At 34.2% G+C, this 22163-nt stretch overlaps 1 protein-coding gene across 1 annotated transcript in view; it reads left to right on the top strand.

Moving 5' to 3' along the window:
* Positions 1-20918, top strand: part of XPO1 (exportin 1) — a 42024-nt gene extending 21106 nt beyond the window's left edge. The window contains exons 5-25 of the mRNA XM_063078397.1: positions 3470-3531; positions 3993-4037; positions 5862-6043; positions 7131-7179; positions 7256-7375; positions 8678-8806; positions 9497-9655; positions 11229-11426; positions 11980-12118; positions 12319-12500; positions 12582-12738; positions 12813-12976; positions 13344-13478; positions 13822-14005; positions 14336-14442; positions 16219-16413; positions 17333-17501; positions 18299-18433; positions 18519-18678; positions 18938-19034; positions 19849-20918. Coding sequence (XP_062934467.1) covers positions 3470-3531; positions 3993-4037; positions 5862-6043; positions 7131-7179; positions 7256-7375; positions 8678-8806; positions 9497-9655; positions 11229-11426; positions 11980-12118; positions 12319-12500; positions 12582-12738; positions 12813-12976; positions 13344-13478; positions 13822-14005; positions 14336-14442; positions 16219-16413; positions 17333-17501; positions 18299-18433; positions 18519-18678; positions 18938-19034; positions 19849-19995 — 2915 coding nt within the window. The 3' untranslated portion in view covers positions 19996-20918. The remainder of the gene's footprint in view (positions 1-3469; positions 3532-3992; positions 4038-5861; positions 6044-7130; positions 7180-7255; positions 7376-8677; positions 8807-9496; positions 9656-11228; positions 11427-11979; positions 12119-12318; positions 12501-12581; positions 12739-12812; positions 12977-13343; positions 13479-13821; positions 14006-14335; positions 14443-16218; positions 16414-17332; positions 17502-18298; positions 18434-18518; positions 18679-18937; positions 19035-19848) is intronic.
* The last annotated feature ends 1245 nt before the right edge of the window (positions 20919-22163 follow it).

Genomic DNA, 22163 nt, shown 5'->3' with positions numbered 1-22163 from the left:
TGTAGGAGAGGAATCAGAATGTGCAACGTTTTTATTCACACATTTTAACAGTTTGTCTAGGAATGCTTTTTCCCTTAATAGGTAGAATCCTGTATTTGGTTGGAAACTTACTGCATGATAATCTGTCACTGGCTAGATAGGATGTTAATGTACAACTTAATGACATAAATTTTGAAGGTAGGGTTTTTGCTTCCATGAGAAATTAGTACCATCAGTATGTTGTAGTTGATATTAATTTGTTCTCAATATTTTAAAGGGTTTTAGTGAATCTTTTTTATATAAAAATCAGGTTCTTAATGCATGTCTTTTACCCTGTCATTAAGCATCCATTGTTTGCAAGGCATTCCTGAGGGATAAGATTATTATTGCTGTGTAAATAATTTGCAAGACTCTGTGTATCTTCTAATTCAGCTTGGGATTTATTTACACCTCATCTTTTTAGCTAGCTAAAGTTTATATTACTCATTATAAGTTATATTGACTGACATTTCTATGTTTTAATATGAAATGGAACCGTCAAAGAGATTTTTCCTTGACATTCAGAAAATAGGATTATGAAAGATAATTCTTTGATTTGGAAAATATACATGTCATAGACTACCTTCCAGTGACTAGTTAGGCATTTTTACACTAGTGTATCATGGTTTGAATAAATTATACATGGCTGTTCTTTTGAAAAATAAAATTCCCCACCCTCCCATTAGAAAGTTTAGTTTACCAACTTTAGAGGTGAATTTTTTTCATGTTGAGAATAGGTCTTGGGTCACTGTGGATTTAAATTATAAAGTCAACGTAAGAATCCTTTGAAAATCTTGATGGCATAGTTAGCCATGGGAAGATCGTTGCACTTGTCAAAGACACACAGCTTCAGTGGAAACTCTTCATTTGAATTTTTTCTATAAATATATCAAGTTTTCCTTAAGTTTATCAAGCTTTCCAAGGAAAAAGCTTAGAAAACTACTGGAAGAAGTATCCAGCTTCACATATACTTTTCTTTCTTTCTTTCCTTCCTTCCTTCCTTTCCTTCCTTTCCTTCCTTCCTTCCTTCCTTCTTTCTTTCCTTCTTTCTTTCTTTTTTTTTTTTTTCTTTTTTTTTTTATATAACCGGTAAGGGGATATTAACCCTTGACTTGGTGTTGTCAGCACCACGTTCTCCCAAGTGAGCTAACTGGCCATCCCTATATAGGATCCAAACCCATGGCCTTGGTGTTATCAGCACCACACTCTCCCGAGTGAGCCATGGGCCAATCCTTCACATATACTTTCTGATTAGTTGAAAAATAATTTCAGATAATTATGGATTTTACTGAATTTGAAGTCTACAAAAGACTACCTTGTTTTAAGAAATTTAGTTGTGCATAAATATTCATTTTGCAATTGATGGCTCTGATTGATTTGGCACAAAGAGTAGGAGACAACAGGAATATTTCTTTTTCTGTTAAATCTCACAAGTTGAGCTATTTCCACTACTTGTAAACATTTGGACTTTCTACCTTGATATGTATTACACCATTGCTATTTGTATTTTGTTTTCTTAAGTGTAATCAATCTGTAAAGTTATTTTTAATTGAGCTGCTATATCTTTTTAATTTGGAGAAAACCATGAGGGAAGGGATTGGGGAATGAGTTGTTATTATGGTACATGATCAAATAAGCCTCGTACTTATCAGGAGATTCTAGACAGTTTGTGGGGGGGGCAGCTGGCCTATAAGCAGATCCGAACCTTTGACCTTGATGTTAACAGCACCACACTCTCCCAAGTGAGCTAACTGACCAGCAAGCCAGACACTTTTATGTGGAACAATACTTGATTAAAAAGTTGTGGCTTATATACAAGGGTTTTTCAAAAAGTTCATGGAAAAACAGAATTAAACGATAATATGAATCACTCCATGAATTTTTTGAAGATCCCCATATATTGTTTGTTTTTGACTACTTATTTCACTTTTTCTAGTTTTAATCTTTTGCCCCTTGCCCCATCTATAGGTGAATTTTAGAATTACAAGCCTTTGAAAAGAGGGGAACAATACTTAGTTTAAATTGTTAAATTGGTAACAAGAGTTGAAGGATCTGTTCAAACCTGTTTTATTATTCCCTGAGGCTGAGAAAAGCCTCCAAATCATAACATTCAAAGTGGAGGCTGCAGTAGTACTTTTAGACATTGTCTTACTCTTTATGGCAGATTTAGAATCCAACTACTGAATCTCTTCTTAGGTGTTGTCTGTTCCTCAGAGAATCTGCAGTATTTTTGTTTTAAAATGTGTAATGCTCATTAAATTTTCAGAAGAACGCTTAAGTTTTTTAGAATCACTTTAATTTCTTTTTTAGCGGCTTTCTTCATAGTAATTTATCTCTTTTTGTTTGTTTTTGGCAGCTGGCTGTACAGGGATCCAAACCCTTCACCTTGGTGTTATAACACTGCACTCTTAAACTGAGCTAACTTGCCAGCCCTTATCTGTAAAGAACTGAAGGGTCAACACTAACAGAATCATTTTTTATTAGATTTAATGAACATTAAGGGCACGTGAAAAGAAATTGTTAGTAAAGTGTTACTGTAAGAGTGAGATGTTACGTGAATTTCCCTAAGTAATTGGTATAATTAATATATTTGTTTAGAAATAAAGTTGGTTCTCTGATTTTTTTGTTATAAAAATGGTATTAAAACTAGACGACAAAGTGTCTTTTGTTATTTTGAAATAATGTTAGACTTACAAAAAAATAGCACAAAAAAGAATACAGAGTTCCCTTATTTCTTTCACTTTACCCTAATATTAACAATTTACATACATACCCATGCTACAGTTATCAAAACCCAAAAATAAGCATTGGTTCAATACTATTAACTGAACTATAGACCTTATTCAAATTTCACAAGTTTTCTCCCTATCTAAAATTCTCCAACACATTTGATTCTAGTGGTTTTGGATAAGGGAACCTGTAGTAGATGCTCAGGAAATTCTGAGTGATGCAAGCTAAAAATTTCTAGTTATTAGCTTAGTGTTACAATTAAATTGGAAAATAACATTTGATCTTGATTTATAAATATTTCACATAAACTTTTTTTACCCCACTCCCATACATAAACTTTTAACCCATAAAAATAATTGATGTATGTGTTTATTTAAATTACCAGCACATAATGAAGTGGTCACTAAAGGTATTTTTTATTTGAAAATCTCAGGTTGATATACTTGACCTGGTATTGAAGATTATCTTAGAAGATAGTAGTTAGTAATTGTTAAACCTCTATTCTATTAAAAGTTAATGAAGCAACAAAATTTTTAAGGTATGAATGGTACACTAAATTCATTGACTTTTTTTTTAAAATGCCAGTATTGGTTGATTGGGTTAGAGTTTATTATCTGATTTACTCTGCCCTCCCCGAGTCATGGGTCATGAAGATTAATTAACATGCTCTAAAACTGTTCAATAATTTCTTTTATCTATTATGTGCTGTTTTTCTTAATAGGAATAAAAAAATATGTTGTTGGCCTCATTATCAAGACGTCATCTGACCCAACTTGTGTGGAGGTAAGAAGTTTTTGGTAATTATTTTGACAGTGCAAAATCATTTAAATTTTGAGTCTTTGACTAGAATGTACTTCTCACCTGCCCCCCTTTGAAACATAATTGATTATACATTTGTGGGGTACAGAATTGACTATCAACACTTGTGTACAATATGTGATGATCAAGTCAGGATAATTAGCATATCGTTACAAAACCATAATAATTCTTTATGTTCATTAACCAATTTGACTAGAACCTACTTCTGGCACAGGCATAGAAAGGGCTTTCGAAAGTTTCATGGAAAGATTTGCGTTATCTCAGTTCCATTTTTCCACAAACTTTATGAAGTACCCTTGTATATGCACAGTTGTTTATAGTAGAGCTGTAATCATTTGTCTATAAGGAAGATTGTGTATGTGCTTGTATTCTTATATCTACTTTAGGCCCTTATTTAAGTTAACCTTTTTTTTCCCCCCTCTTAGAAGGAAAAGGTTTATATCGGGAAATTAAATATGATTCTTGTTCAGGTAAGCTTTAACTTAATTCACTGTTTTTCTCAGAAGAATTAAATGCTTTGATTATGCTTATTAGAACAAAATGTTTGAACCTACTTTATCAAATAGAGTAACAGCTTGCAGAAGTAGTGATAGTAGTATCAATGTCTATAAACAACATATTGTCCAGCATTTGAAATTAATTTGCTGTGGTAGGAATCATCAAATATTTTAAACCCGTGAATTATATGGCACTAGTGTGGATTGGACTCTGTCAAATTTTCAGTATGACTCCATGTTGGGTTCTTTCAAGTTTTCTCATTTGCTGGGCACTGTGCATGTTTCCTTTCCATGTGATCTGTCTCAATCCTAATTATATTGTTGCCTTTGATTCCTGCAGCCTTTTAATTGATCTTCACACAGTCTTTTTCAAACTTTCTATTAAGTCTAAATTTACTTTTTTTTTTTTTTTTTTCCTCAAGATGACTAGTAAGAGGATCTTAACCCTTGACTTGGTGTTGTCAGCACCACACTCTCCCGAGTGAGCCATGGGCTGGCCCCTAAATTTACTTTTTGTGTATGTGTGCTGTCCAGTATGGGGATTAGAACCCTTGATCTTGGTGTTGTAACACCTTGCTCTAACCAGCTGAACTAAGTGGCTAGCCCTAAATTAAGGATTTTTTAAAAAATTTTATTATTTTTAAAAATTTTAACTTCTCAGTATACATTATAGTTGATTTTCATGACCCTTTACCCATTCCTCTTCTCCCCCTCCCCCCCCACATCGTATCTGTTCACTTGTCTTAAAAGTTCATGGAATTGTTGTGATTGTTATGTCGTCGTTGTCATCCATGTCTCTACCCCCGCCTCCCACCCCCCGAATTTATATTTACCTCTTTTCTATAGTAATGCTACAGGTTTTTCCAGAAAACATTAATTGTTGAGGGAAAAACAAATTTTTTATTTTAATAGGTGTTGGAAATGTTTGGTTTCCCAAAACATGCATATTCACTAAGTTAAACCAGCTTATAGGGGCTGGCCAGTTTGCTAAGTTGGTTAGAGCATGGTGCTGATAACGTCAAGGTCCAGGGTTTGATTCCTGTACCCAGCTAGCTGCCAAAAAAATAAAAACAGTTTATATAAGAGCTTCCTGTTGTTAGCCTATTTGTGAATGGGTAGAGGGAGGAGTATAAAGAAGGTTGCTAATTATCACTTATTAACAGGTCCTATTAGAGAATATTTGGAAAATCCGTAACATAATGACATGTAGCGTCCAGACTTACAAATCTGATGCAGTCCATTAGGCTTTTGGTAAAAAGAGTTTTCACACCCAATTGTAGTGTGTCCTTTCTTCTAAAATTTTTTTTTTCTTTGTTGGCTGCCTGGTATTGGGGATCTGGACTCGTGACCTTGAGGTTATAAGGCTTACTCCAACCAACTGAGCTAACCTCTTCTAAATTTATAAGTCAAAATCCTAGTATATATCAAGGACCAGATTTCATCTAGTGGAAATCTGTCTTAACCTCTCACCCTTTATTACCTAGAGTTAGGTCTTTGAGTGTCCTAGGATAATTTACACATATCAGGCAAATATTGATATGCACACACACTTGAGCCAGATCAGACCACTAGTGAATATCATCAAGAGGTGTTTAAAGCAGAGTACATAATTTCTGTTTTATTTTCTACCCAGTTTATGGTATAGAGGGCGGTACATTTTCTGCCTTAATAAAGGTGGAGAAGATAAAAGGTGGTTGATATTTATTCCTGTTTTTAGCAGTAACACAATCTCTTTGGTGGTTGTTTTATTTGCCTATTACAAGTGAAATGAAATTAACATTTCATGTTTTATTTTAGATACTGAAACAAGAATGGCCCAAACATTGGCCTACTTTTATCAGTGACATTGTTGGAGCAAGTAGGACCAGTGAAAGTCTCTGTCAGAATAATATGGTGATTCTTAAACTCTTGAGCGAAGAAGTATTTGATTTTTCTAGTGGACAGATAACCCAAGTGAAAGCTAAGCATTTAAAAGACAGGCAAGTAATAATTTTGCATTAGAATTTTAAAGTTTTCCATCTATTTAAGGCAAATGGTAGATAAATTGTAAATATTTAAGGAACTGTGATAAGTAATATGTTAAGTTACTTAGTGATTTCTCACCTGCAAATTAAGGGATAGTCATAAAGTGGGCCTAGTAATCTAAATGTGGAAGACTGAAAAGTGAGTTGCTGAAATGTCATATTTCTTTGGGATCTGTTTTATGTGGCAGCTATTTAATCTTAGGTTCTAAGGAAATGACTTGTGTCCAGACATGAACTGAATTCTTAGTTATACCTGGTTCTTGTCAGTTTACCTAACAGTAGGAATTTTACTGTTAAGTTTGTGAACAGTAGGAATATGCCGGACTCACCTTTACTAGTGAACAACCAGGATAAACTATAGGTACAGTGTACTTCTTCCAGTTAATAATAACTTTGTTTTAGTTATTAGGAATACAGCAAAGTTTTATTTACTTTCATGTATTCAAACCAGCTAAATTCAGAATTTTTGTTCTGATTTGGTGTATAAGCACATTTAAGGATTTTGGATATATCTGACGGTATTTCTCTTATTTTGGAGAGTTTTGTTTGAAGTGTCTCAATTATTATTATTATTTTTTTTTTTTTAAGATGACCGGTAAGGGGATCTTAACCCTGACTTGGTGTTGTCAGCACCAAGCTCACTCAGTGAGCTAACCGGCCATCCCTATGTGGGATCCGAACCCGTGGCCTTGGTGTTATCAGCACCACACTCTCCTGAGTGAGCCACGGGCCGGCCTGTGTCTCAATTAAAGATACTAGCTTGATTGAAGTTATTAAGAGTAAAGATGACAAAAAAGCCAGACTCCCAAGAAATGTAATTATGTACTTTTATAGCAGTCTTTATTACGTGAGTTTTAAAAGAGTGAGTAGTTTTAGTAGCTTGGTAGCTTTTGATGAGTTATTGATACTTTAAATGTTTAAATAGAAGTCATTCAAGTCTTTAGTGACCATATTGCTGAAGTTTTTATCATTTTCATTAGTATGTTGAATAATTGTGGTATTCATTTCTATATGTCTTCTAAATATGATTTTTTTTTTTTAGCATGTGCAATGAGTTTTCACAAATATTTCAACTGTGTCAGTTTGTGATGGTAAGTGCTTTTGATTTCATTTTTTAAAATAACAATTATAGGAAAATAATTATTTACAGGTATGTTTCTCTTATAGGAAAATTCTCAAAATGCTCCACTTGTACATGCAACCTTGGAAACATTGCTCAGATTTCTGAACTGGATTCCACTGGGATATATTTTTGAGACCAAGTTAATCAGCACATTAATTTACAAGGTAAAGTTGAATACATTTCAGTTACATTTATCACTGGATAGCTGCATGTGCTTTTTTCACTTATAAATCTCTTTCTGCATTCAAAATCATAACCAATCTTGTTTCAAAGATGAGGAAACTGCTCTGAAGAACTTTTCTATAGTTACAGCTAGGAATTATGAGATTCTCAAAATCCTGTGATTCTGCCAGTTACATACTATGTAATTTCATGAATTCAAGTTGAACAAATATAATGGTTTTGATTATGTTGCCACCTTTTAGTTGAGTATATAAGTCATAGTGAGGTATAACTCATGATATTTTTTACAAAGTGAAAAGTCTGTGTTTTACCTGATAATTTTGAATCAGTAGCGTTTATAATGTGTAACGTCCTATAACTGTTCCCCCAGAGGTAACCATTGTTAGCTGTATTATCTTTTTCTTGACTAATGTAATAAATGTATTATGTTTTTAATTGGGACTTTATAAAAACAGACTATTCTAACATATATTTTGAACCTTGTAGTTGAAAGTTTAATAATATAATATGGATTCATAGTAGTCATCATTTTATTGATAGACAAGTTATACAAAAGTTTTTACTATTGTCAACAGTGATGCAGGGAACATTCTTATACATAGGATATTTATGTACTTGTCCAAACATTTACTTTGTGTGTTTGTGAGATTTATTTATTTTATTTTATTTTTTTTATTTATTTTTGTGGCTGGTTGGTATAGTGGTCAAACCCTGGACCCTGGTGGTGTCAGCACCACACTCTAACCAACTGAGATAGCCGGTCAGCCTGCTTTATATAAAAATATTTTATGTGTAGTTGTCAGGGCAGTAGGTACGTCCATTTTGAAGGCTTTTAATGCTTACCAAATTGCCACCCACAAATAGTATGCCATTTGTATACCTTCTCAACAATAGAATATAAAAGAGCCAATTTTCCCATACTCTTATTAATCCTAGTTGTATCAGTGACCTCTTAAAATGGTAAGCAATCCTAAATCTTGGGTCCTGTTTAACAGCATAGAAAACATGTCACAAAAAGTTATATAATAGGTCCTGGGAAAGTTACTAAGCAATTTTGTGTTTCAGATATCAAAAGAAAGCACTATTTGTTTCTAAATTACTTACTGTGTACTGGGTAGGTAATGAAATTTATGTGCAAAATAAAACATCACCCACTTAATCTGTTTTGGGCTCATATTTTTATATTTCTCATTGTTAAATCCTCTTTTTTTAATTGTTATTTTTAAGAACAGTGTGTTTTAGGCCATTTACTTTTATGCTCCCCCCCCCCCTTTTTTTAATAGTTCCTGAATGTTCCAATGTTTCGAAATGTCTCTCTGAAGTGCCTCACTGAGATTGCTGGTGTGAGTGTAAGCCAATATGAGGAACAATTTGTAACGCTATTTACACTGACAATGATGCAACTGAAACAGGTAATAACACTATCATGAAAGTTGACTGAACAATTTTAGTGCCTTAGAAAATATTGGATTCAAGTTAAACTATTTTAGCACAAACTAAATCCATAACGTGATTATATATTTATTACATAAAATCGGTAGTAAGCTAGAAATTTTTATGAGCACTCTGAAAATTCCTTGCAGTAAAAGTTTAGGGAGTATCATGGTAATTTATTTCTACAGAATTTAGAAGCTTGGTCTTTTCTTAGAGATCTGACCAGACAAAGGGAAACCTGGGATCTATCATCAGATCTGCTTCTGACTTTATGTGTGAAGGAGTTGTTTCAAGCCCTAGTTTGATTAGTTATCATCGAAGTGATCTAGAAGGTTAATCATAATACTACATTACTATATATGTTTGTGATCTTAATGAAATAATTGAGTATTTTTACATTTCCATTGTCACTGACTAGGGAAAAATCTGACATAGGGAAAAATTCAAAGGATAAATATAATAGTGGCAGTTACTACCTGCAACATATTTTCTTGAGAACGGTCAAAATGTAGGTAGATCACGGATACAAGAACAGTATAGCAAGCCCAGAAGTTATCTATATGGTTTAGTATTAACAAAAGGATGTTGGAATCCTAGGGCTTAAAATATTAGTGTCTTCTGTGGTTGGTTTTGTAAAATGCACTGATCGTCCACTTTTAAACTTGCAGATGCTTCCTTTAAATACCAATATTCGACTTGCATACTCAAATGGAAAAGATGACGAACAGAACTTTATTCAAAATCTCAGTTTGTTTCTCTGCACTTTTCTTAAGGAACATGGTCAACTTATAGAAAAAAGATTAAATCTCAGGGAAACACTCATGGAGGTAGGCTTTGTGGAGCCTTTGGTTCCCAAAATTATTCTCTGTGTAGTAAAAATTTTTAAAAAGTTAAAAAGCATACCTTTCTCCTAAAGCGTATGTACCTTTTGAGATTTCTTCTTACTTATCACTTGCCCTGTGCATTATAAGTATATGTTGTCAATTTTGAATTACAGTTACAAGCCAAATTTTCTGATTTTGTTTTCAACATAAGGCTACGACTAAAAATTTAATTCCTAAAGGATATTACATGTGTCATGTATTTTGGTTTTTTTGTTTGTTTGTTTTTTGTGGCTGGCCAGTATGGAGATCTGAACCCATGACCTTGGTGTTTTATATATTATAAGGCTGTGCTCTAACCAACTGAGCAAACCAGCCATCCTACCACACATGTCATTTCTAAGACGTAAAGTCCAAATGCCTTTTTAAAAAAATATTGAGGTGTAATTTATCCACTTAAAAGTATACAATTCAGTGGCACTTTAGCACATTCTCAATGTGCAGCCATCAATATCGAGTTTCAAAACATTTTCATTGTCCACGAAGGACACCCTGTACCCATGAAACAGTCACTCCCCCCACACTCTACAAATGAATAATATACTTTCAATAGGTGGATTTACCTATTCTGGATATTTGAAATAAATGGATATGTGACCTTCTGTGTTTGGCTTCTTTGATTTAGCATAGTGTTTGCAAGGACCATGTTGCAGCCTGTGTCAATACTTCATTCCTTATTATAGCTGAGTAATATTCCATTGTATGAACATGCCACATTTTGTTTATACATTTATCTGTGATGGATTTTTGGGTTATTTCTACCTTTTGGTGTTGGTACCAAAGGCCTTTTTTTTTTTTTCCGGTTTTTTTTTTTCGTGGCCGGCACTCAGACAGTGAGTGAACCGGCCAGTCCTATATAGGATCCGAACCCGCGGTGGGAGCAACGCTGCGCTCCCAGCGCCGCACTCTCCCGAGTGCGCCACGGGTTCAGCCCCCAAAGGCCTTTTAAATGCCATACTTTTTTCTTTTCTAAAAATTTTTACTTTCAGTTACACATGGTGTTTGTACATACTTACAGGGTACAGTCTGACATTTTGATACATACATAGGTTATATTATATAATAACCGGGTTGCGGTAGTTAATATATCAGTCGCCTCGTGCATCTATCATTTCTTTGTGACAAAAAACATTCAAACACCTCTCCTCTAGCTATTATGTAATACACAAAACTTAATTGTTAACCATAGTCACCTTACTGTGTGATACAATACTAGAACTTATTCCTTCTATCTAGTTGAAATTTTGTACCTGTTGGCCAGCCTCCTCCCCACAATACCTTTTTAAGAGACTGGATTACGATAGGTATTGATCAATAATTATGGAAGATGTTTTTGAAGTGTCAGGAGAAGCACAATTTACTCCCAGAGAGTTTACAGCCTACTAGTTGAAAAATGAGATCTCAAGAGTTGTGCTAAATAAAACATGAGTTTTTATTTCTCATTAATGTAGCCAGTGAAAGGCAGTTTCAAGTTGGTTAGTAATGTTCAAGAATTATTTAGTTTTGTTCTTCTATATAGGCCCTTCATTATATGTTGTTGGTATCAGAAGTGGAAGAAACTGAAATTTTTAAGATTTGTCTTGAATACTGGAATCATTTGGCAGCCGAACTTTATAGAGAGAGCCCATTCTCTACATCTGCCTCTCCATTGCTATCTGGAAGCCAACATTTTGATGTTCCTCCCAGGAGACAGCTGTATTTACCTGTGTTATCCAAGGTAACAGTAAAGTGGTTGGTTGAATGCCGTTCCTGTTGGCTTACTGTGGTTTTGAGGGCTAAATGCAAATACTTCTGGGGGGCTAATCTACCTAAATGAGCTATAAAAAGAGAATCCAACAACTTCTCCATGAATGTTGAAAACTAGAACATTGGAGCGGGGGGTTAAGAGCCATGGTTCTCTAAAGCGTAGTCCTTGACCCAGCAATATCAGCATCACCTGTGATTTTGTTAGAAATCCAAAATCTTTGGCCACGTACTAGTCTGCTGCATCAGAGTCTGGGAATGAAACAGGAAACTGCTGTAACAAAAGTTGATTTTTTTATTCATGTTAAAGCATGGTTAAACAATTTTTTGAAAACCATTGTCAACCAGTTATATTTTTAATTTTTTTTTTTTTAATTGTGGGAATCACTTTACTCATTTGGTGTGGTAATTTTAAGTACATGCCTTAAGATTTTGGGGATTTCTCTGTTTCTCCTAAATTTCTGCACTTGACCTGGCTGATTCTAAAAATCTAACAAATTTTTCTTGTTTGGTTTATTGTTGAATAGGTCCGTTTATTGATGGTTAGTCGCATGGCTAAACCAGAGGAAGTATTGGTTGTAGAAAATGATCAGGGAGAAGTTGTAAGAGAATTCATGAAGGATACAGATTCCATAAATTTGTATAAGAATATGAGAGAAACATTAGGTAAGTCAGTAAATACTATTAATGTAATCTTTACCTTTGAAAACCTATTCTGTGGTGGAAATACTTTTTAAAAAAGAAATGTGATACACTTAGTTTTTGAATCTTTTAATAGCCATTTTTCTTAGTGTACTGTTATTCCTTAAAATCTTTTTGCTCATTAAATTTTGCATTTAAAACTTTTGGAACTTTTTTCTTTGTAGTTTATCTTACTCATCTGGATTATGTAGATACAGAAAGAATAATGACTGAAAAGCTTCACAATCAAGTGAATGGTACAGAGTGGTCATGGAAAAATTTGAATACATTGTGTTGGGCAATAGGCTCCATTAGTGGAGCAATGCATGAAGAGGATGAAAAACGATTTCTTGTTACTGTTATAAAGGTATGCAAGAGATGTGTGAACTAGAACCATCAGATTATATTTTGTTACAATAGATAACCTAATTTTTGTCTTATTTTACAGGATCTATTAGGATTATGTGAACAGAAAAGAGGCAAAGATAATAAAGCTATTATTGCATCAAATATCATGTACATAGTAGGTCAATATCCAAGATTTTTGAGAGCTCACTGGAAGTTTTTGAAGACTGTAGTCAACAAGCTGTTTGAATTCATGCATGGTAAATCTCTTCACTTAATGTTATATTTTTTTATTTTTGTTGAACAAAATACATGATTGTTTTTGTTTTGTTAGAGACCCATGATGGAGTCCAGGATATGGCTTGTGATACTTTCATTAAAATAGCTCAAAAATGCCGCAGGCATTTTGTTCAGGTTCAGGTTGGAGAAGTAATGCCATTTATTGATGAGATTTTGAACAACATTAACACTATAATTTGTGATCTTCAGCCCCAACAGGTATGTAAAGTACTAAAAGCACATTATTGTTAGAAAGTAACCATTGTAATAATCAGAATTTATTAATGGGAATAGAGTGCCAGTATTGGATTCAATTCAGATGTTCAATTCAGATGTCTCTGGTTAAATTTTCATAGCATAAGGTCAAGGGTTCAGTTTCCCTTACCAGCCACCCCAAAAAAAATTTTTTTTGTCTTTTTTATTTCATAGCAAGACTGAAACCTCACCAGGAGATCTTTATTTAGGCTATTGTTCTACATAATATAAATTATTTCTAACAAAATCAGTTTCAGTATATTTATGAATTGCTTGTGTGATTTTCCTTAAGATGTATAAGAGTATAAAAGTAAAAATGTCTGCTTTATAGGTCCATACATTTTATGAAGCTGTGGGGTACATGATTGGTGCACAAACAGACCAAACAGTGCAAGAGCATTTGATAGAAAAGTACATGCTACTCCCTAATCAAGTGTGGGATAGTATAATCCAGCAGGCAACCAAAGTAAGTTTTATTACTTTTAAAGTTATAATGGGACTGAAGAAGATGGTGTTATTTACAAAAGTAGTGAATTTATTTTGACATGAGTATCTGATCCACAAGTGCTTTTATGTGTTGTTTTGCACATTTAGAAAATTGTGTACAGTACATTTTTATTGTTTTGATCTTAAAATGAGGGTATCTTACTCCATTCTTAAGTAGATGTGGCTAATAAAGACTTGTTATCTGTTTTTAGTATTTAGGGTTATAGATTTGATGGTGGTTTGGAGTAAGGGAAGTGGTGTTTTTTGTTTTAGTAATTATATGGATAATTTTCATGTGATAAATGGAATTTTTTTCTTCACAGAACGTGGATATACTGAAAGATCCTGAAACAGTCAAGCAGCTTGGTAGCATATTGAAAACAAATGTGAGAGCCTGCAAAGCTGTTGGACACCCCTTTGTAATTCAGCTTGGAAGAATTTATTTAGATATGCTTAATGTATACAAGTGCCTCAGTGAAAATATTTCTGCAGCTATCCAAGCTAATGGTGGGTAATTCTGAATTCTTATAAAATGCTATATCAAATCAGTTCTACTTTTGCTGCCTTAGCATTCAAAAGCTTTATGCCCCTTCCCTTTTTAAAATTAGTCTTAAAGCTTATTTGCCCAATAAATTCTGTGTACTTTTTTTTTTTTTTTCCCCAATTTGAAATTTTATTAAAGTAGAGTTATGGAGTTGTGTGTTTTCTCCAGTTAATAAATTCTGTGTATTTAAGTCTTCTAATGGTAAATGGGAGCTAATTGCATCTGAAGTACACCTAAGTACCACTGTAGAATTTTACTTATCAAGTGAGATTCTACTTGATTGTGTTTTTTAGGTGAAATGGTTACAAAACAACCATTGATTAGAAGTATGCGAACAGTAAAAAGGGAAACTTTAAAGTTAATATCTGGTTGGGTGAGCCGGTCCAATGATCCACAGATGGTAAGTGAGAGATGTTTTCCTTTTTGTATTTTATGTTGATTCTGCATCATTCTCTGGAATTTGTTATGTCTATTTATACATGCATTTTCCTAATTTAAAGGTAATTTAGATTCTACATTTGGGATTATTTACAGCATTGTATTTATTGGAGTCCTTGCATGTTAAATACTAATAGTTATGTTCCATCTTCTAAATAAATTGCTGTTAATCAGTGGGGAAGGTTTTGGGGAGGGCGGTGATATGCAATGAGATAACTTAGACGACTTGGGTCATTTTTATGTTTCCAGATGATGGTGTAGTTGATGAAGCACAGATGCAATTTTTGTGTTGCAGCATGATTTTGAGAAAAATTTATAAAGCTGCAAAGCTGTCCTTAGTTTGCCTTTTTAGTAAGAGTGAGTACTTTCTAGATTTAGGTTTTGAAAGTCTCTTTTGCTCTCTTAATCCTTTTAGCCTTAAATAATTTCCAGAAAAAGATTTAGTTTCAGAAATTAAAACCAGCCCAATAAGCCTCAACTTGGAAAGATGTGAATTATTTTTAGGTATTGTTATTATATCTTTTCACTCTTGAGCCTTGGGACGTTACAAAAAATCCTATCCTATTATCACTGCTGTTTGGAGTAGTGGTTACAAAGTGCTCTATTTGTTTTTATAATTCTGAAGTTTCAGGTATTGTTCCTTGATAAGGAAATATTTTTCAGGAAACTAGTTCAGAACATAATTCTTGTGGAATTCGTAGCCTTTGTAGGAAGGCTAACCTAAACTTTGAAAAGTTTTGAACATGTGTATTGTGATCAGGACAGTGTTTAAAATTTGACAGTAGGATAGAATTGAAGGAATTGTGACATTTGTAATTTACAGTAGCTAGAGCATATTTTAGAAGCACATTGGGATTTATTAAGCCATCATATTTTACAAGTAAGATACTGAAGTTTTGGACATAAAATAAAGTTCACAGATTTTTTTTTAAACTCAAGATCCAGTTTGTAGGGAAAGAATTAGTTGTTAAAAGTGTTAGAAATGAGAATTTGTCCTAGTTTAGAGAGACCAAGTGGATGGTAATTGTCTTCATCCTTCAAATCTTAGTAGATTATTAAGTAGACAAGTATACTTATTTTGTGTAGTAGAGCACTACTAACTGTTACTCTTCAGTTAAGTGAAACATTCTGTTTTAGAGTAATAGACATCCATACATTCTAGCACAGTTGCAGTTCCTTTTCTGAGAGTACATGATTGTTATTTCCGTTTGTTAAAATAGTTATGAATTAGCATTCAGATTATTCATTGCACATAATACAGTATACCTAGAATCCTGGTCCTGCCACACTAACTTGGAGCCAGTCACTTAATTTTGGGACTCACTTTCCTTATTGTTTTTAAGAGTGGATTTGAACTATACTGTGTCCATGACCCTTCGAAACCTGTGGTGATTTCCTGTGTTCTGTTGCTAAAAAGTTTTTTTTTTTTTCATTTTTTATTTCCTTTTTTATAATGATTACATTCTAAGATGTTGTTGGGGGGGGGCAGGGGAGAGTGAGGCTGAGGCCTTTGGCCCCCAGTCTCAGGACCCTGGGGGCTTCTGGCTCCCTTGCTGGCCTGGTTGCTCTCAGTGGTGGGTGGGGTTGAGGCCCTTGAAACAGTTTTAATGTAAGAAAACCTAAACAGATTTTTCCCATTTTTAGCAGATGATCAACCTATGTCTTAATAAATAAGAATGACCTAGTTTATAACTCCAAGTACCTAGTTAAAACTTGAAGGATTTTTTTTTTCCAACAGGTAGCTGAAAATTTTGTTCCTCCTCTGTTGGATGCAGTTCTTATTGATTATCAAAGAAATGTCCCAGCTGCTAGAGAACCAGAAGTGCTTAGTACTATGGCCATTATTGTCAACAAGTTAGGGGGACATATAACAGCTGAAATACCTCAAATATTTGATGCTGTTTTTGAATGCACATTGAATATGATTAATAAGGTATGTGATTTACATTTCTATTGTATATGGGAAATTCTGCAGCATAATTTTAAGACCAATGGAGTTAAATATTTGAACTTCCAGATAAGGGAACTTGATTGGTTTTTGAAAATTTGCTACACAAAATCTGGACAGTAGGAAAGGAGTGAAAATGGAAAAGAGATTTTTATTTATTTTATTTTATTTTATTTTTTTTTATTTTAAAAGATGACCGGTAAGGGGATCTTAACCCTTGACTTGGTGTTGTCAGCACCACGCTCACCCAGTGAGCAACCGGCCATCCCTATATGGGATCCAAACCCGTGGCCTTGGTGTTATCAGCACCACACTCTCCTGAGTGAGCCACGAGCCGGCCCTGGAAAAGAGATTTTAACATTCAGGTAACACCTAGCATTTATCAAAAACTCATAACATGTCAGGCATTCTTTTAAGAACTTAGTTTTATTAATTTGTTTAAATAAATGACAAGGCAGTTGTAAAATTTTCAGTTTTTATATATGCTCATATGAAATTGGAAAATATATTAACCAAGAAGAAAAATACTAGATTTAAGTGTACAGATTTACATAGTAGCTAACAGTTTTTTCTAATCTGTAGTAGTGGTCTCATTCACAAAAACAAAAGTGGTGGTAAGAGTCTCAGAGTTACAGAAAACTTGACATTCTTTATGTGTGTTTTGATGAGTTCTCTTTATTAATAAGGTAGCCTTCTGCTCCTTCAATTTAGTGATTTGTGTGTAGTAAGTGGTAGTTTTATCTTCTGTGACAGGTGAATTATATTTTGTTTGAGATTGCTTTAAAATACCCTCATACCTTATGGGGTCCATTGACAACTCCAAACGTTTATATGGCTTGCTTTTTTCCCTTCTATTTAACATAGTTAAGGCATTGAAATGTTATTTTGTTCCTATTATTTTTAGGACTTTGAAGAATATCCTGAACACAGAACAAATTTTTTCTTACTGCTTCAGGCTGTCAATTCTCATTGTTTCCCAGCATTCCTAGCTATTCCACCTGCACAGTTTAAACTTGTTTTGGATTCCATTATTTGGGCTTTCAAACATACTATGAGGAATGTCGCGGATACAGGTAAATACATAGAACAGACACATATTTTTTTGTTTTGTTTTGTTTTGTCTTTTTTGTGACCGGTACTCAGACAGTGAGTGCACCGGCCATTCCTATACAGGATCCGAACCCGCGGTGGGAGCGTCGCTGTGCTCCCAGCGCCGCACTCTCCCAAGTGCGCCACAGGGTCGGCCCAGAAAAGACGTATATTTATTTAATACATAGTTGTGTGTGTTGTAGATAGGTAGGTATCATTTCATTTACTGTCAGAGTTTTGAGTGCGTGAACTGTATTTGGATGTCTCAGTAAGTTCTAAAATAGTAGTTTAATCAACGGAATCCATAGGCAGAATTGAGTTATGGAGAGAAAAGCCTAAAAATCAAGGTAGGGAAAACATCACTTAAGGGACTTAGTTTTCCCTATCCTTCACCAGCGAGTATTCCTTTTCCTAAGTTTTTCCTCTGCAGCCAACTGAGGATAAGAATAAAAGAACATTTCTGGCAGGAGGGTTTTTTATTTGTTTTTGAATAGTAACTGGTTCATGTAATAAATATAAAGCTCTACTTAGTTGTAGTATATTTTGAGAGTGAATGTGGAATCAGCTAAGCTTTCTGTAATAGCAGAAGGTTGGTAATAGTCATGACTTAGTCTCTGAGTAAACCAGTGTTGATTGTAGTTGTGCTCCATTAATGATTCAAGATAACATCATCAAAAAAAGAAGAGAGTAGGCTTTGAGTCAGAATAGTTTAATAACTGAAATACTGTCATTAAATGTTATCACTCTTAATAACTTTCTGTTGGTGTTGTATGTCTTTTAGGCTTACAGATACTTTTTACACTCTTACAAAATGTTGCACAAGAAGAAGCTGCAGCACAGAGTTTCTATCAAACTTATTTTTGTGATATTCTTCAGCATATCTTTTCTGTTGTTACAGACACCTCACATACTGCTGGTATGAATTTAAAGCCATTAAAATGTTAAATGTCCTAGTTGTTATAGTACATCTTGGGGCTAATAATTTTTTTTCTTATCAACAGGTTTAACAATGCATGCATCAATTCTTGCATATATGTTTAATTTGGTTGAAGAAGGAAAAATAAGTACACCGTTAAATCCTGGAAATCCAGTTAACAACCAAATGTTTATACAGGATTATGTGGCTAATCTCCTTAAGTCTGCATTTCCTCATCTACAAGAGTAAATATACTTTTTTTTTTTTTTTTTTAAAGATGACCGGTAAGGGGATCTTAACCCTTGGGTTGGTGTTGTCAGCACCACGCTCAGCCAGTGAGCTAACCGGCCATCCCCATATAAGATCTGAACCTGTGGCCTTGGTGTTATCAGCACCACACTCTCGAGTGAGCCATGGGCCGGCCCTTAAGTATACTTTTTAATAAACTTAATTTTCCAGTTTTTAAATAAAGTCATTATTTAATCATTTTGTTTTGATTTTCAGTGCTCAAGTAAAGCTCTTTGTGACAGGGCTTTTCAGCTTAAATCAGGATATTCCTGCTTTCAAGGAACATCTAAGGGATTTCCTAGTACAAATAAAGGTATGTATTTATTTGCAGTTGTAGAAATATTAAGGCTAGATAAGATCACTTAATTGTTGCATCATAGAATAAGTCACTTGATTTGTAATGCAAAATGGTTAAGGTTTTAAAATAATGTATCATCTTACCAATCAAAGAATCTGAGAAACTAATTACAGAATGTAAAACTATAAATCAGGGCCAAGAAGTGGATAGGTTTGGAATGTTGTTTTTGGAAACTTGTTAGTGATATAATTCATTATAAATGATCTAAATGTGTACTGCTATTGTGATGGAATCCCATAGACATTTTTAAGGTGTAGAATAAAGGGTAAGAAACACATTGGTAGTTTATACCCATTTTAGAGGGAAGCATGAAAGTTAGCAAAATACAACCTGTCTCTACTGCTATCATGCAATTCAGACTTTTGGGGAAGATTTTTTTTTGTACCATCTTGTACCATAAAATCTATTAGTAGATGAATTATCTATGACTGTTAAAAAAGAATTGGTCTTGTGAAATCATCACTATTTTCTTGAAAATCCAAATAATGCGGGAGGTGGTGGCTGGCCAGTACTGGGATCCAAACCTCTTGACCTTGGTTGTTACCAACACACACTAACCAACTGAGCTAACCGGCCAGCCCCATGAGAAGCATCTTTCTTGGTAACTTTGCATATGAAGAAGAATATGTGGGATCGCACCATGCCTCTTGTAACTTTTTTTTTTAACGTCTTTGGTTTTTAATTCAGCTACATACTATTGTATCGTATACTACAGTTTGCAAAGGCAAGTTGAAGTTTATTATATTGACATGTCTGTCTGTTTACACAGGAGTTTGCAGGTGAAGACACTTCTGATCTGTTTTTGGAAGAAAGAGAAACAGCCCTTCGACAGGCTCAGGAAGAGAAACATAAACTTCAAATGTCTGTCCCTGGCATCCTTAATCCACATGAAATTCCAGAAGAAATGTGTGATTAAAATCCGAAGTCGTGCTGGGGTTTTTTTTGTTTTTTTGGTTTTTTCTCTGCAATTCTTCTTGGCAGAAGAAAACAGCATCTGGATATTTGTCGACCAAAATGATGCCAATTTGTAAATTAAAATGTCACCTAGTGGCCCTTTTTCTTATGTGTTTTTTGTATAAGAAATTTTCTGTGAAATATCCTTCCATTGTTTAAGCTTTTGTTTTGGTCATCTTTATTTAGTTTGCATGAAGTTGAAAATTAAGGCATTTTTAAAAATTTTACTTCATGCCCATTTTGTGGCTGGGCTGGGGGGGGGAGGAGGCAAATTTGATTTGAACATATACTTGTAAATTCTAATGCAAATTATACAATTTTTCCTGTAAACAATACCAATTTTTAATTAGGGAGCATTTTCTTTCTAGTCTGTATTTCAGTCTAGAAGAAAAGGTAATGAGTAAAACAAATTGCGTTGTTAAAAGGATTATAGTGCTGCATTGTCTGAAGTTTAGCACCTCTAGACTGAATCGTTTGTCTAGACTACATACATGTATTACAAGTCTGTATGGCAAGTTTGCAGCAGGATCATGTGCATATCATCCCATTGTAAAGCGACTTCAAAAAATATGGGAACACAGTTATTTTTACACAGTTCTTTTTGTTTTTGTGTGTGTGTGCTGTCGCTTGTCGACAACAGCTTTTTGTTTTCCTCAATGAGGAGTGTTGCTCATTTGTGAGCCTTCATTAACTCGAAGTGAAATGGTTAAAAATATTTATCCTGTTAGAATAGGCTGCATCTTTTTAACAACTCATTAAAAAACAAACAAAACAAAATTCTGGCTTTTGAGATGACTTGTACTAATTTACATTGTTTACCAAGCTGTAGTGCTTTAAGAACACTACTTAAAAAGCAAAATAAACTTGGTTTACATTTATTTTCTCCTTATCGGCTCAAGATTATTCTTATATTAATAAAAATGGTTATTTGTGTTTAAGCATCAAGTAGCATTTTTAAAGTGAAGTCTGGGCCAGCCCCGTGGCTCACTCAGGAGAGTGCGGCCGAGGCCGCGCAGGTTCGGATCCTATATAGGGATGGCTGGTGCGCTCACTGGCTGAGCATGGTGCGGAGGACACCAAGCCGAGGGCTGCAATCCCCTTACTGGTCAGAAAAAATAAAAAGTGAAGTCTGATTCCTGTTGATTTACTAATAAGGTTTCTAAGGTCATCATTAGGAGTTTAGGCAGCAGGTGTGTAAAATAAACAAATTTCCCAAGAAATGAATTTCCTATGACGTTTTCACTCACTTTACCTTTATTTGGAATTAGAGAGCGCCTTCTCTTTTTGTCTAACTCTGGTTAGAGTCTAAATGTAACAAAAATTACAGGTTAGCCTTAGAATGAGAACACTGGTGGAAGAAACTGCTACAGATATTCTTGATTAATTGTATGCTTGTAAATGTAAATCCTTAAATGTAGTCATGAACTGTTTTAGGAAGTGTGGGAAGAAGGGAAAAAATGTATAGAGGTCCTATGAAACGTGAAAGGGGGTAGAACTAGGGGGAACAGAAAAAGGAAACCAACTTGGATGATCCTCTTTCTAGAGGACTAAACTAGGCTTTTCTAAACATTACATTTTTAGAGTTTCATGTTTATGGGGAATAAGCAACTTTGTAGAATTGTTGCGTTCTTAACTTTCTAGATCTTTGGCAAAAACACCATTTCAGTAGACTATATGCTTGCATAAAATAATTTTCCTAGAAAGGCAAATGTAAGAATTTAACTAGTCAAAGAGGAATATTGGAAAAACCTAACTTTGTTAAAGACTAAAAACATGTTTTTACAATTTCTTATTAAGGTTTATTATTGATGTCTACATAAAAATATCTTTTAGATAGGTTTGGTTTGTTTGTTTTTCTTTTTGATCAGCCAACAGTTTAGGTCCAGATTGCTGTATTTGAATTAGCTATGAAGTCGATGTTTTAGCTAAGAATAGCTGTCAGCAATTGCAGCAGTGGCAGGGGTAATATTATCCTCATACAACCCTATCCCACACCCTCTGGACTCTTGAAGTGCTCAGGATGTTGCAAGAAACCAAGGTTTTGGTTGGGAACCAGGATAATCCACTTTGAATTAGAAATGACTGGCAAGTTGGGGAATCAGCCACTGCCAAAAACAAATTCACACCTTT

The sequence above is a fragment of the Cynocephalus volans genome, chromosome 14 (genome assembly GCF_027409185.1).
Source record: "Cynocephalus volans isolate mCynVol1 chromosome 14, mCynVol1.pri, whole genome shotgun sequence".
Lineage (NCBI taxonomy): Eukaryota > Metazoa > Chordata > Mammalia > Dermoptera > Cynocephalidae > Cynocephalus > Cynocephalus volans.
This window is presented reverse-complemented; position numbering and strand designations above follow the sequence as displayed.